Source organism: Saccopteryx leptura, chromosome 3 (assembly GCF_036850995.1).
Source record: "Saccopteryx leptura isolate mSacLep1 chromosome 3, mSacLep1_pri_phased_curated, whole genome shotgun sequence".
NCBI classification, from domain to species: Eukaryota; Metazoa; Chordata; class Mammalia; order Chiroptera; family Emballonuridae; genus Saccopteryx; species Saccopteryx leptura.
Window position 1 is genome coordinate 32,052,093 of NC_089505.1, and position 16,689 is coordinate 32,068,781.

Below are 16,689 nucleotides of genomic sequence, written 5' to 3' on the forward strand. Positions count from 1 at the left end.
GTTGGCCCAGATACTCAAAAATCCTAGTCTTATAATCCCAATAATAAATACTGAATCTTTTCTAAATATAATACAAAGTTAACAGTAATTAGATAATAGAAAAATAAAGATACTCACAGAAAGATTTCTGGCAATGCTTTCATAATTAACTGAAGGGGGACAAAGATAAAAAATAATGGGTGATGGTATGCTATAAGTTGAAATATAAATAACACAAAAATATAGATGGGAAGATTCAAACCCTATATTTAAAATACCAAATTTTGTTTCAGAGAGCTCATTCAAATAATTACTTATCAGCCATTGACAGGAATAAGACAGATGTTTAAGAACTCCCACTCCAAGCCTGTGAAATTCTATCATATTGTTAAACGGAAAGGCAAGTTACAGAATATCCACCTACCTATCTATCTGTCCATCCATTTGTCTGTCCATTTACCTATCTGACCATCTATCCAACTGCCTGTCCATCGTCTACCCATTTATTCATCCATCCATCTATCCGTTCGTACATCCAAATATTCATGCATCCATCTATCTAGATTTAATATGGTTTCACTATGTAAAAACGAATGTATTTTATATATGCATAGAAAATATCTGAAAAGACACATTTCAAATTTAACTTCTAAAGAGAGAGACTGAGATGTAAATTAGGGAAATTAGGGTGGGAAACTGTCACTTTTTACTTTATGAACCTTGATATTTACTGATAATTTCAGAATTTTGAAATAAAAGGGACAAAGAAGAACTCAGAAGAGAAGATAAATAAAATAGTTTTGGAAATTCATTTGCATAGCAAGCCCACAGTTACCTACTGTACATACCTTATGCTACAAATCAATAGCAGTTTATTTCTAAGATCCTTTTAGCTAGACTTTACATAAGTTCGAGAAAATTATCCAGATAAAAAAATTTTTACTATATATATTTTATGTATGTAGGTATATAAATAGATATATAGCTTTTGTTTTAATTTGGGAAACTTGGGAGCCCAATTGAATACTGCCATTTCCTATATAGTTATTGAAAGAGGTTTTATAACCATTGTGTATTACTTTTATACATTTAAAAAATACTAAAAATGGACATAGAAACCATGGAAACAAAGCAGTAAGGACTGAAGAACAACATCTGAAATTAAGAATACAAAAGGAGTAAACAGTAGGTTGCATGAAACAGAGAATTGAATCAGCAATTTGGAAGGCAAGGTAGAAGAAAACACCCAATCAGAGCAGCTGAAAACAAAGAATTAAAAAAAAAAGTGAAGATAGTTTAAGGTACCTTTTGAATGACAGAAAGCATAATAACATTTGCATCAAAGGGGTACTATAAGCAGAAGAGAGATGATAAGAAATCAAGAATCTAGTTGAAGAAATAATGACTGAAAATTTCTCTAACTTGGTGAAGGAAAAAGATACAGCTCAAGGAAGCACAGAGTCCCAAACAAGCTGGACCCAAAGAGGTGCCACACCAAGGCACGTCATAATTAAAATACCAAAGGTTAAAGACAAAGAGAGAATTTTAAAAGCCACAGAAGAAAAAACAATTACCTACAAGGGAGCTCCCATAAGGCTGTCAACTGATTTCTCCACAGAAACATTTCAGACCAAAAAGGATTGGCATGAAATACTCAAAGTGATGAAAACCAAGGATCTATAACCAAGACTACTTTACCCAGCAAGGTTCCTTCAGGGGCAGAAGATAAGCCCTGGAGATAATTTAATGATGAAAAGGAAATTAAGTTTAATTGATTTCACTTAGTTTAGACATGCAGTAATTTAGAGAAATCTATTCTAAATATAGTGATATTCAAAGTTAGCACAGAGCTATACTTACATGAATAGTATTTATCTGGGACATCAGAGGGTCTCAATCGAGCTGCAGGTCCATATACAACTTTAATATTTTTAACATCCCCCAGATATTTATTCAGATACACATACTTCTTACAACTGCCTTGTTCCATGCCTAGGTTAAAAAAAAAAATTCTAAAAGATGTTGCAACTTTAAAAAATTTAACATGTGGAACAAAATTTCATTTTCAGAATTTAATAAACATGTGCTCAGCTATATCTACCACTTCACATTTAAAAAAAAACTTTTCCCTTTTTTTATCCAAAATTAGTTTGTTTCCTCTTATTTATATAATATCTTTATAGTTTTACGCAAGTAAGGAAGAATATCACATTTTTTGACTTAGTATATAAAAACCTAGTTATTTTCCCAAAATCACTTAGGATATTAACTGGAAGTATAAAATTTTTTTTTTTTTTTTTTTTCATTTTTCTGAAGCTGGAAACTGGGAGAGACAGTCAGACAGACTCCCGCATGCGCCCGACCGGGATCCACCCGGCACGCCCACCATGGGGCGACGCTCTGCCCACCAGGGGGCAATGCTCTGCCCATCCTGGGCGTCGCCATATTGCGACCAGAGCCACTCTAGCGCCTGGGGCAGAAGCCACAGAGCCATCCCCAGCGCCCGGGCTATCTTTGCTCCAATGGAGCCTTGGCTGCGGGAGGGGAAGAGAGAGACAGAGAGGAAAGTGCGGCAGAGGGGTGGGGAAGCAAATGGGCGCTTCTCCTGTGTGCCCTGGCCGGGAATCGAACCCGGGTCCTCCGCACGCTAGGCCGACGCTCTACCGCTGAGCCAACCGGCCAGGGCCTGGAAGTATAAAATTTTTCTCATTCCAGGACTGGGGTTTCTTTAGGCTATGACTTTTTAGGACTGTGTCTAGAAATTGTTTTCAATAATTATTTCAGAAGCAAACAACAAGAAGTAAAAAAACAATGAAAAGAACTTGTTGGTCCCTGGCTGGTTGGCTCAGTGGTACAGCAACAGTGTATTGATGTCCCAGGTTTAATTCCCAGTCAGGGCACACAGGAGAAGAGCCCATCTGCTTCTCTACCCCTCCCCCTCCCCCTCTCGCTTCTCTCTTACTTCTCTCTCTCTCTCTCCCTGTTTCTCTCTCTTCCCCTCCTTCAGCCATGGCTTGATTGGAGGGAGTTGGCCCTGGGTGCTGAGGATGGCTCCATGGCCTCTGCCTTAGGCCTAAGAAGAGTTTGGTTGCTGAGCAACAGAGCAATGCTCCGGATGGGCAGAGCATTGCCCCCTAGTGGGCTTGCTGGGTGGATCCCAATCAGAGCACACTGTGGGAGTCTGTCTCTGCCTCCTTTCCTCTCACTGAATAAAAAAGAACTTGTTTTCTGTTTTCTCTACTACATATCACTTCTATAGACCCAAGGCCATATAGAAGCATGTGTTATAAAGACCAGTGGTGGCTTGGTGGCTAAAGCATTGACCTGGAATACAGAGGTCACCAGTTCAAAAGCCTGGGCATGTCTGGTTAGGGCACATACAAGAAGCAACTACTAGGAGTTGATGCCTCTTGCTCCCCTTCCCCTTTCTCTCTCTCTCAAATCAATCAATAAAATCTTAAAAAGATACATAGTATAGTAACAGTGAAATTAAAATAGTGCCAACATTAATATATACTGCCTTCAGAGCCATTTTTTTTTTTTTGTATTTTTCTGAAGCCGTAAACGGGGAGGCAGTCAGACAGACTCCCGCATGCGCCCAACCGGGATCCACCCGGCATGCCCACCAGGGGGCGATGCTCTGCCCATCTGGGGTGTCACTCTGTCGTAACCAGAGCCATTCTAGTGCCTGAGGCAGAGGCCATAGAGCCATCCTCAGCACCCGGGCCAACTTTGCTCCAATGGAGCCTTGGCTGTGGGAGGGGAAGAGATAGACAGAGAGGAAGGAGAGGGGGAAGGGTGGAGAAGTAGATAGGGGCTTCTCCTGTGTGCCCTGGCCAGGAATCGAACCTGGGACTCCTGCACGCCAGGCTGATGCTCTACCACTGAGCCAACCGGCCAGGGCCTCAGAGTCATTTTTATCATACTAAAAACAAACAAAAAAAAAAACCAGAAAAGGTGCATCATCATCAGTTCAAAATAAATATAAAGTTGTTAGAATAGATTTACCAAAGTTTAATATTGAAAAAAGATTTTTTTTTTAACTATCCAAATGACTGTTGTAAGCCTTTCCCAAATCAGGAGGTGAGTGTATTTTGATAGACAGGCTCTTAGATTTCTATGAATTTTGTGTTTCATTTGTACTTTATATTTAATAATATATTTTCCTAAAGACTTTCCACAATAAACTATGTTTTTTTAAAAAATTAACTATAACAATCAAAGAAAATAATGAAACAATAATCAACCAAGTAAGTTTGGGTAGGGGGGCACCATTTAACTTGAAGGGTAAACGATGCAAATTCAGATTACCATGATCTGCAATGAGGATGAGGTTCAGGCATCGATGCAAATTCAGCTCTTTCAGACCATCCATCAGCATGCCAATCATGTTGTCAACCCTCTGCAATGCTTTGATGACCTAAGAAAGAGAATCAGCCTTATGTGATGCATTCCACACTAATGGCTATTCCTATATAAAGCTATCTCTGTTAAAAAAAAAATAAAAGAAAATAAAGAAAAAGTTCCGTGGATGCAAACACTATGATAGACTAATTCACATTAGTCTAAGACAAGTCAGGGAACACAGAAAGGGCATCAAATAACTGCTGACCATACACAGCAGAAGGACCTAAATCCTATAGAGGCTCAATCATAAGTCTTGGAAATGGTATTAGCTGAACAGATCACCTTTTCCTCTCTGAGTTCGGAATGCCACTCCCTAGACCAGACCCAATTTAGGCCAAAGCAATACAAATTCATTTGGCCAGAAACAAATGTATTCTTAATTATCACTTCATTTTCTAAAATCAACTTCCCTTTGTTTTTCTCTGATTATTTGTGTAAATGTAATGTTTCCTCGTTTTCAAAAATGTTAAAATTATTCATTAAATGCTTCTATGTACTTATTTTTTTTAAATAAGAACTCCTAGAATTACAACCCATTATTTCCTTATAAACTTTATATTTGGCACATGAATATCACAAGAACACAGAGTGGCGAATGGTTTTGGCAAATTGCTTTTAGCATTTCTCTTTTCCTCTCCCCTTACAAACTCTCATGAGGAAAACTCTTAGTATATTTTGCGTGTGTTTTCTATAATGTATCAAAATCAGTCTAATCTTTATTTAGAGTCAGTGTATTTTACTGTTATGTGAAACAAGCTCCTTCAATATGATCTTTGATTCACTCAAAGATATCAAAGCAACATGAATTGGAATTTTCAAATATTAAGATAAAATGCGTTTTGATGTGTCAGTAATAGTAAAGGTAAAGAGAATTTACAAGTTGGTGAATATAATTCAAAAGCAATGGGTTTACCCTTGAGTAATGATGAATCAAAAAAGCTGGTAATTTGCAAACTTTTTAGTGAATTAGAAAAAGGCAGCACTGATTTTTAAACTCATATGATCTGATAACCATGCAATTACAAAATAATCCTTAGATTTGCCAGCAGCCAAACTGACAGAGACAAGTGTCTCAGGTGTCAGGGACTAGGGAAAGCATGAGAATTATACTAGCATCTGGCCAATTGCTCACACCCAGATAACAGCTACATGAAACTTTTGACTGATGATAATATCGCCACATTGTTGCCTACACATCTTCCTTATCCCATCTCTCAGAAGAAACATTTCTGCTTAATTAAAGAAAAGAATCAAAGCACAGGGCACATGGAATTACTAAATTGGAGCTGCTAGAGACGGATTCTGCTGGAAAGAGTAGAAAGGGTAAACACAGAACCAGATAAGAGTCAACTTTCTTCTCTTCTGAGGAGATGGCACAGAAGAGGACCCTCGTCTCTTAAGTAAGGCAAATCCAGTGGAGCCCCAGGGAAAGATGGCTTAGGCAACTGTTTTACATTCAAGTGAGAAAAATGAGCATGCTTTTTCTCTTCCGTCTGCTGTTGCTGAAGTGAGCATGTAGAGCATGTAGCACACTTAAACACAGGACCCACAACAGCCATGGCAGGCCAGACCTTATGAACTCGATGCTAGAGTCCTGGAGGCATACACATTCTCCAGCCGGGACTGCCTGGGCAGGAGGACTGAGGAGAATTGGAAGTGACACTCTGGTTATTAAGAAAGAGTGTGTTTTCCTAGTCTTTTGCCTTTTGGCAAATCCTATGGGGAAAAAGATAATTAGACAAGAATTCTAAGATTAGGATCCTAACAAGGAAGCTCTCTTTCAGCATGACCAACAATGCTACAGACCTTTACTTATTGCTTCTTTTCATACTGTAGGCCACAGATAAAATATACATCATAAGGAAAGTCAGCTGAGAGGCACAAGGAAAGTTTGCATCATTTTCTGTTCAAATGTTTCCTTTGCTCCATGGTACAAAATGATATGGCCACACAGAAAATGAAAACAATATTTAAGGTTTGAAAGCACTGTACCAATTAAAAACATAGCCAGGAGTGGGCTAAATGCCTAAAAGGGTGTCAGGTCAAATAAGATGTTACATTGAGAGCCTCAGTCCATGAGCCTTTTCCCTCTCTCGCTTCCTGGTAGACACTCAATGAAACAATGATGATTTGCAGTTCTCTATACTTTTGAAAAAATCACTAATCCTTTGATGCCTGAGCTCTGTTGGAAGCATGATCCCAAATGGTCAGATATATTTCCTAAAGTGGAGAGTTCATAAGCAGCCTTTTCTGCTATTTGACATATTATCCTAACTTTTCCTAGAAGTGGAGTCTCATTCATTTACAAAATATTTAAAAATCACCTAGTTTTTAGGCCAATGTAGGGAATATGGAGTGGATAAAAGCTTTGGAATTAAAAATATTGAATATAATTCATCATCAGTTCAAGTTAGCACTGTGAAAATATAAACAGAACAATTCTCCCAGCTCCTATTTTGATTAAAGTGCATTCTTTGGTTTTAGTAAAATTGTGCTTAATATTCACTCTTCCCAGAAATCTGGAGTCTTACAGAATAGTCTAGAAACCTGCTTCAAATCAAGATTCAGTTAGCTGTCACCAAGCCACGTTTAATGAAGTAATCACTGATAAAATGTACTTACTTCACTGCTGACTGGTCCATAGGCATGACCTGAAGAATCTGGTTCTTCTAAATACAGAGTGTAAAAGTGTGGTCTAAATCAAACAGTATCAAAATGTAATATTTTATGAACACATTATGAAACAGAATGGAAAGAATAATTCAACAATCGCTAGTGAACACAAAGTATACAACCCTGGGGTAACGTGTCTAAACTTGCTGAGAAATAACTTACAGGTTTCAAATTCTTCAAAATGTGACTATAATAAATAGCTCACTAAAGAGTTTATTTGGACATACAACCTCATAGCCAATGCCAAGGTTTTCTTTTAGTCTATTGTGTAATTTCTATAAAACAAAGGAGTATTTACAATACATACCTTTCATCTTTAGGAAGCTGTAGCCATTCAAGAACAGCTAAAATTCTTTCTTCAAATGGTACTGAACTAGAATTAAGAAAAATCAAAATGAAACAAATCTGTGACAATTATTTAGGTTTAAAATATAGACATTTTTCTTAACAAAACTGCATTAAAGGAAAGTTTACAACAATCTAATGCATCAATGTGAAGTCATGTAAGAGTTTTATTTGGAAAATTTTATTTGTCTTCCCAACAAAGGAACAAAAGTTAAGTTTTACACATATGGAAGTTGTCATTGGGCTTAAAAATTTGCTTCCTGTCCTCTACTTGAGGGTATTTTTCCTACACCTGAGAAGAACAGTTGCTAGGATATGAAAACCCATGTCAATACACTCTTCAAAGGGTACCTTATGAAGAACTCACTTGTTGACTCAGTAAAAGTGAGAAATAGGCACCTGATGAGAAAGTTCCCCAGACAACATTTCCTCAGTATAATTAATTACACCTTCCTCGGGATACAGGATTTTGTTCACAAAACTTCACCAGAATGCGTGCTTACCCACCCCCAGGCACAATTAGTTGTGTCCTCTATTAGACTTTGAGAAACCAGAGAATATATATCACTAGTATTTGAATCCCCTATGCCTACCGCATGACAATAAAGTCTCAGTTACCATCCATGGAATGAAAATATAGGCAAATAATAAGGTGGGAAGAGGTACTGCCCTATGCTCAAGTGAACCATAAAGAATTACAATAGCATAAGATCACAAAAAAAAAATCACTATGCATTTCTCATCTAGAATTTATGATCTTTTCTGTTCACCCCCCAAATATACTGTTGTATTGCTTTTGCAATAGAAATAGCCTAAATGTAAAATAAGTAAAATTATTGTGGTAGTCTCACTAAAAATTACCTGAATAGAGTCTTCCCAATATATATATATATTTTTTTTTCTTTGTTCTTTTTTTCTCAATACATCATGAATTTTTACTATCAGCTGGAGGCTATTCTAATCAGCTTCTTACATAAGATGGCATATTTATTGAAGTAATTTGGAAATAGAAATCCAGAGATGCTGTCAATATCTTCTTTTAAATAATGTGTTTCCAGACACCAGAGTCATTGCCACCCGTGTCCTGTTTAATACTTCCATCGTCTTCTCCTAGTTCTTTTCTGTCCTACAGTTAAACTGAGCTGTGACTCAGCTCTGAGCCCTCTGCTCTCGCCATGACTCCGCTCCTTATTCCCACCCAAAGATCAGAGTGCACACCCCACACGATCTCAAAGGGTACCTCTGTGAGATCTCAATGCTTTCTGGAAAACCTCTAGAAAACAACTTGTTTTACTCTGCCATTCATCTAAAACTCTTTGAGATAAGAGTCCTTATTCGGAGGGCTCCCATTTTTCAGCCCACTTATACTCAAATGCTAGAGCTTAGGACTTGATCAAAAGAAGATGCTGAGATAAAAATAAGCTGTTTTATGTTACAGATCTCAGACAGAGTACATCTACACATACCCATTATACACTTTATAGAAGTCTGGGAGAATTCCATTAATTTTTACATCTGAGCCTGGCCAAAAATATGTGCCACTCTTCAGGCCTTGATACTTAGCTGTGAGCCAAATCTGGAAAAGATAACAGAGGAAAGTTACGAAATTATGCAAATCTCATCTCTTAGGAAAGTATGTGTTTATGCAACACCAATGCATTCTTCTCAAGTGCTGGGATGTTTTTAAGGTTAATAAGTTCCAATAATTAGATTTTAAAATAATTATGTAATATAACTCTGAACAGCAGAAAAATTAAATTAAATAAAGATTAAATTAACTTTAAAAATATGAACATAAGTCAGTTGGTAACTACTGCAACTTCTAGAGTCATACCCTTGCTTAATAGGTTCCCCTTGAAAAAAGAAAATTTCACAAATATACCCGCCCAATTTATTGGCATTTTAACTTATATAACTAACATTTATTAAGTATTTATTATTGCTTGTTACAGTTCTAAACAGTACTCTTCCTATAAGCAAGCTTAGACTAGTAATTTAAATAATCCTCAAATAACCCAATGAGGTATTTAATAGTGTTACCCACAGCATAGATATCAGAAAACTAAGGCACAGAAAAAAATAATTTGCCCATAGTCACAGAGCTTTAACTATCAGAGCTAAAATTTAAATTTATAACCTGTAAATTAAACATCATGCTTTTTCCTTCTAATAGGATTATTGAAACAATACAATAGACCCTACAGTCTTATTTTAACAATTTTAAAAAATAAAAAGATACATCTAAATCACAACCAGAAAGAATCTTTTAAATTAGCATATACAAAAGAAGTCAAAATTTACCTTCTTCAGAAACAAATAGCTTTGTGTAAATTAAAATATTACTTCCAGCCTTGGCCAGTGAGCTCAGCAATAGAGTGTCGGCCAGGCGTGTGGATGTTCCGAGTTCGATTCCCGACCGGGGCACACAGGAGAAGCGCCCATCTGCTTCTCCACCCTCCCCCCCCCCTCCTTTTTTTCTATCTCTCTCTTCCCCTCCCGCAGCCAGGGCTCCACTGGAGCAAAGTTGGCCCCCAGCACTGAGGACAGCTCCATGGCCTCCACCTCAATCACTAGAGTTGCTCCTGCCACAGTGGAGCAATGCCCCAGATGGGCAGAGCATCACCCCCTGGTGGGCATATGGGTGGATCCCAGTCAGGTACATGCAGGAGTCTGTCTGGCTGCCTCCTTGCTTTTAGTTTTGGAAAAATACAAAAAAAAAAATTTACCTCCATTCACCCACTGCCATATCCTACTATCAATATATATAGTACAAGAAGGTAGGATAAAGCAGAAAGAAAAATGGCTCAGAATAACCCAAGAGTCCAGTTCTGAAATCAACTACTACTCTTGTCATACAATGACACAGACTGCAGTTAGGATTATCAGAATGTATCTCCATTTACAAAAGGAGGCCCACAGACATAGTCAGTGAAGTAGTATTAAGAGTGCCAGGGAATCTGGTATTTTCCTGTAACAGAAACAGATGAGAGCAATAAAAGAAACTGTTTTTGCAGCTAAAACAAACAACTTACTGGTTCTCCTTTGTACCACTCAGGATTAAATTTCTCTTTACTTCTAAGCGCAAAGGAAGCATTCATTTTTGGATCGTACATTTTATTGTCAATTATGCCATGGGATTCTGGATATAGACCCTAAAAAACATAAAATACAGGTTTTATGCAAGTTATGAATGTTTGAATGTTTAAGGCACCGAACAATTTCATCAGAGAGAAACAGGTTACTGAAGGTATAAGAAACAAAACAATGGAAAAACAAAACAAAACAATGGGTATTGTCAAAACACAACCACCCACTCAAAGTTTATATAGCATGTGTTTTACATTATATAATAGGAAATAATAACTTAGCACTGTTATAAAGGTCTATATAAATGGGCAGCCACCCAAATTTTGAAAAAAGGTGCTCTGCTGTCTTTTCGCATTGCTGAATAAAGCATTTGTGCAACACAAACTTGTTTTGGTTTGGTACAAGAATGGCTTTTATCAGTGAATGCAAGCTAAAGTATTAATTTTCTGGCTTCAAGGCCAAAAGAATTCTACTTTTTTTTTTCTTTTTAATGGATTCAAATTAAATCTGGAAACTGACTGAAACAAAAACAGGGCTGTAATCCTATCCAGAGTCACACAGAGTGACTTGCTCAAACTCATACATCAAGATGATTGGAAAAACAGGTTGAGAACACTTGAGTGTGAGATAGTTTGGGGACTCAAATAAAAGACGGTACAAAACTAGTAAGAAAAAACAGGCTATAAGAATCAAGAGATCTTAAAACTAAAAGGAGACCCAGAAATCAGTTATTGAGGTCTTTATTCACCTCTTTTCACAGGTGAGAAAACTGAGACTTAGAAGGTAAAGTGACCTTTCCAAGGCCACACCTAGTGAGTAGCAGAGCCAAGACCAGAATATAGGTTTTCTGGTTTAACTATACATTGGAAGAGAAGTTATTTTTTTTTCTTATCTGACATCTAATTAATCTCTCAAAAAAGGCTACATGTGCATCTCACATCTGTGAATATATAAAAGGTGGAATGCAGAGCTTACTGTGACAATGCTGTAGTGATTGGGGAAAGTTTTTGTCGGATAGACTGGTCTCAGGTTTTTGGCATATGTTCCACAATTTTCTATAAAAAATAAAATTAAAGATTGTTATTAAATACAACTTAAAATCTGTTTACCTCATTTAGCTCTGGTACCACAAGTCTATATTGTATTAAAAAAATTAACCTAGGTAGGAGGCATTTATATTCATATACAAATTCAGGGTGAATTATAAAGCACCCAGGTATAAAATTGTGAACTCAAATTCAATGTTAAAATTAGAGTTAACTTTTCTCTTAGTCAGAAAACATTAAATAAAATAATTAAGCCAATAAAATAATTATCCCATTCCAATCAATAACATTAAGTTCCAGATGGAGCATTTGTAATAATGATGCTTGCTAGATCTTTGTTACTTTTTTGTGGTCACATACCTAAATTGCACTAGGTAGTATAAAAAAACAAAACAACAACAACAACAAGAATAAACTCACTAGTGGCTAAATCTGTATAATTAAAACTAGGGTGAAGCAGTAGCTGAGGTAACAGCATCCCAACCCATAGATTCAGAACTAGCTGAAAAAGATTCTGAAAAAGACTGATTTGAGGATTTTAATACCTCATTGCCTGAAAATGTTCCTTGGTGTCTATCTTACTGCCTTCCAAACAATTCATAATTACAGACAATATTCCCCAATTAGCTAAAGTTAGGACTTAGGCTAATTGTGTATTGATTTCTTTTAAACTTCACATATAGGTACCTATAGCTACTTAATTTACAACTCAGGACGCCATGTTTGGTGCTGCTGAGATGAACCTTGCTCCTATTGGTAACAATGGGCCAGATTCAAGCTTCAAAGCCCATTGGCCTGACTGATAGAGCCTTTCCTTCCTATGCAAGCTCTTTACTAAAGAGCTTTTATGTCAAAGAATTATTTACAAAAACTATTTTCTTCCAGTTAGAAATTTAAAACATTTTTTAGAAGTTTTCCAAATTATTTTGGCTTGTCACAAGAGAAGTAGAATAAATGTACATATGTATTTACTGAGAGTGACTTTAATATTTCAACCATTTTCAGATGTTCAAGTCTAGTAAATAATATTTTAGAATTCCAGAACACTAAAATAGTTGTATTTATTTACCTCTAGTTCAGACCAGTTTAAACTGTAGCTATTTAGATATTGATCACTGATAAATGAGCAAAGTCCTATACTTTTTACCCCCATGTACAAGTTTGTTTCTTTTTCAGTAACAATGAAGATACAAGTGATTCCCATATTACTGGTGGGTAATGTGAATTAAAATGTTGGCATTAATACTGAGAAAAAACCATTCTCTTGCATCACTAACTTACAGAATAATCATTCAATTAAGGCCTTGATTGAGACAAAGAGATTGGAAGAATGCTACAAGATATTATAGGATAACTAGAAGGTAAATATTCTATATCCACACTACTAGTACCATATCAGAAATACCTTAAGTTTCTTTTATGTTTATTTTATTATTATTAAATGTTTTAATTTATTTTATTAACATGGATTCAGGCCCTGGCCGGTTGTCTGAGTAGTAGAGCGTCAGCCTGGAGTGCGGGAGCCCCGGGTTTGATTCCTGGCCAGGGCACACAGGAGAGGCGCCCATCTGCTTCTCCACCCCTCCCCCTCTCCTTCCTCTCTGTCTCTCTCTTCCCCTCCCGCAGCCAGGGCTCCATTGGAGCAAAGTTGGCCCGGGCGCTGAGGATGGCTCTGTGGCCTCTGCCTCAGGTGCTAGAATGGCTCTGGTTGCGGCAGAGCGACGCCCCAGATGGGCAGAGCATCGCCCCGTGGTGGGCGTGCCGGGTGGATCCCGGTTGGGCTCATGCGGGAGTCTGTCTGACTGCCTCCCTGTTTCCAACTTCAGAAAAAAACAAAACAAAAAAACAGCAACATGGATTCAAGCGTCCCACTCTAAATAACACCCTTAGCCTCCAACAACATGCCCCATATAACCCTTTGTCCCCTCCCTCTACTTCCCTCCCCCTCTCCCCTCTGGGACTTGCTATCTTGTTTTCTGTATCTATGTGTTTATATATATATATAAAATTTGGCTAATCCCTTCACCTTCTCTGATCCCATCCCCTCATCCCCCTTCCCTCTGACAGCTGTCCCATGACCCAAATACCTTCAGTTTATTAAATTCTATTTTAAGATGTAATACATAAACAAATTATTTTTCAATGAAAAAATACAAAATTATATGAAAAAGTTTATATATATATATGTATGTGTGTGTGTGTGTGTGTGTGTGTGTATATATATATATATATATATATATATATATATATCAGCCAAGAGATAAAAATCCTAAAATACTGCTATAATCTTAGAAGTATTTAAAAGGCAGCTTTATGGCCTGACCTGTGGTGGCGCAGTGGATAAAGTGTCGACCTGGAAATGCTGAGGTCGCCGGTTCGAAACCCTGGGCTTGCCTGGTCAAGGCACATATGGGAGTTGATGCTTCCAGCTCCTCCCCCCTTCTCTCTGTCTCTCCCTCCTCTCGCTACCTCTCTGTCTCTCTCTCTCTCCCTCTGTCTCTCCTCTCTAAAAATGAATAAATAAATAAATAAATAAAATTAAAAAGAAAAATGTAAAAATTAAAAATAAATAAATAAATAAAAGGCAGCTTTAGAGTAATTACAATATTAAAGATTAGTTCTTTATCATCAGGTCCAACCACCACTCTGTATTAGAGAAATTTAATAAAACAGTCAAGTTCAGCCAGTACTTTTCCAAAAAAAGACTGAGTCCCTAGTCTATCTGACTGAAATTGTGATACTCCAATAGTAAACTTTGACGTTACTCACTTAGTTTGCTAATAACAGGAAGAAGTCCACCCCAGGTGTGTAAATATTCTGCCCTGAAACCATCCAAAGAAAATAAGAGGGTAGGAGGTGTTTCAAACCTGGGCAATAAGGGAAAAAAAAAAAGGTTTAAAGAAGGAAGACACAGATCCAGTGAAGATTTTCCACTGAGGTCGGTTTGTAATCTAGAGTAAACTAACCAGCTCAGCAAGCACTCTCACAAAGGATATTTCCCCAGCATTTATACTCATTTACATGCTTTTGCATTTTATCATATATCTATTTATTAAGCACCCATACCACTGAGTCACCATACAGAGAATATCATTCATGGTTTCTTCTATTCCATAAGCCAACCAAATGTTACTAAAGTGTATTATTTTCCCGATATGCAGGAGAATAAATGTTAACACACAGTATTTTCTATATTATGCTTTTGTTTCTATTTTTTTCCCTGAACAACCACTTTCTCATATTGTGTCTCCTTGAATCTAATAGATGGTATCTATTATCATATAAATTACATACAATAGTTTTTAAATTTTATATATTTAAACTATATTAATATTTAACATAGAAGTTTAAGAGGTATTTACTGCATTTAAATATATAAACAACAAAGAAATGACCCAAAGCTAGGAACGAAGAAACAATGACAGCGTGTGCGTGCACACACAAATACACACACACACACAGTTAATGTGTGTGGTGCAGACATCTAAACAGGGAGGCAAAAAAGATATACTCAGCAAAGAGGATAACTATGGGAAACTGTCACATGAATGCACCAAAACAGGCATGGTTCAGAAATTTTGTAGCTTCTAATGATATCCAGTAGATGACAGGAGAGTTGTATATCATTGGATACCATGAAAAACCTGTCACTGAACATTTACTCAGTAATTCAAAATTTGAGAGCCAGTGTTTACCTCACCTTGCTTTTTTCAACTCTACTTCTTCCCTAGCTTACTCACAAACACAAACAGAAAAAGAGAAAATGTGTATATAATTGATTGAACTGCCACTAGTGTTTGTCCCATGGCTCCGTTGGTTGACTCTGCAGAATCAGCCGCATACAGTCTCAATAGTCCGTATCTGTATAAATTTATTTATACCCAGTCAACAGAAAACATAAAAACAGTTTACTGGACCACCAATAAACTGGCATAATCATTTCCAGTATAATAAAATGTGTTTTAAATTATGGTCTTTTTGTAAAAAAATGAGGTACATTTTTCCACTAAGAGTCTACATTATAATTGAAAAATAATCTATGTTTACAATAAAAAGAAAAATTCAAAATTCACTAAGTCTAAAATTACCAATATACCTAGGATTTAAAAGGCAGCTTAGGGTATATAAGAAGTTTCCTTTGAAAAAAATTCTCTTTTAGAACTTTTCAGTTTGAGTTTAGTTTTCCAATTGCTGCTACTATTGTTTTACACAACAAAATATATTCTCCCAAAAGAAAATATATATATATTTCATAGAGCAAAAATAAATGCCCTGGCCGGTGGGCTCAGTGGTAGAGCATCGGCCTAGCGTGCGGAGGACCCAGGTTCGATTCCCGGCCAGGGCACACAGGAGAAGCGCCCATTTGCTCCTCCACCCCTCCGCCGCGCTTTCCTCTCTGTCTCTCTCTTCCCCTCCCGCAGCTAAGGCTCCATTGGAGCAAAGATGGCCCGGGCGCTGGGGATGGCTCTGTGGCCTCTGCCCCAGGCACTAGAGTGGCTCTGGTCGCAACATGGCGACACCCCGGAGGGGCAGAGCATCGCCCCCTGGTGGGCAGAGCGTCGCCCCATGGTAGGCGTGCCGGGTGGATTCTGGTGCGGCGCATGCGGGAGTCTGTCTGACTGTCTCTCCCTGTTTCCAGCTTCAGAAAAATGAAAAAAAAAATAAAATAAAATAAATAAATTATGCATGTAAACAAAAGCTAAAATACAGATAACATTTTAATAGTTTAGAAGAATCACATTTTAAAGAAGTAAGAATATGATTCTTAAGATGAATAACTAAAATTATATAAGGCAGATCTCAAGTGGAACAAAGCTAAATATATCTAATATCTTTTATAAAATTTCTACAAAACTTTTTTGATGGCCTAGTATATACAAAGTACTGTGAAAACTAAGGACAAAAAGAACAAATATAAATTGTAAAAATTATGTAACATCCTCTCTCAGACAGGTTGTTTGTCCCTCAAATTTGTAAGTGAACCAAAAGGCAAAAAGAAAAGAAGCTATAATTTGCTCAAGTTTAACTCTCAAACTCCAAATGAAAGTATAGGGTCTTCCTTCCTAACAAGGAAAATATAAATATTTCCACCCGACACTGCTGAACACTACATATTCAAGACCTCTCCTTTTCCCCTTTCAGAGCGGGAGGT

General features: G+C 37.1%; 1 protein-coding gene across 1 annotated transcript in view; it reads right to left on the bottom strand.

The window, feature by feature from the left end:
• ENPP1 (ectonucleotide pyrophosphatase/phosphodiesterase 1) overlaps positions 1-16,689 on the bottom strand; it is a 67,716-nt gene that overhangs the window by 18,935 nt on the left and 32,092 nt on the right. The window contains exons 6-14 of the mRNA XM_066373214.1: positions 14,307-14,404; positions 11,467-11,546; positions 10,437-10,556; positions 8,871-8,980; positions 7,367-7,432; positions 7,009-7,081; positions 4,291-4,399; positions 1,840-1,971; positions 118-149 (exon numbers count right to left, since the gene is read on the bottom strand). Coding sequence (XP_066229311.1) covers positions 118-149; positions 1,840-1,971; positions 4,291-4,399; positions 7,009-7,081; positions 7,367-7,432; positions 8,871-8,980; positions 10,437-10,556; positions 11,467-11,546; positions 14,307-14,404 — 820 coding nt within the window. The remainder of the gene's footprint in view (positions 1-117; positions 150-1,839; positions 1,972-4,290; positions 4,400-7,008; positions 7,082-7,366; positions 7,433-8,870; positions 8,981-10,436; positions 10,557-11,466; positions 11,547-14,306; positions 14,405-16,689) is intronic.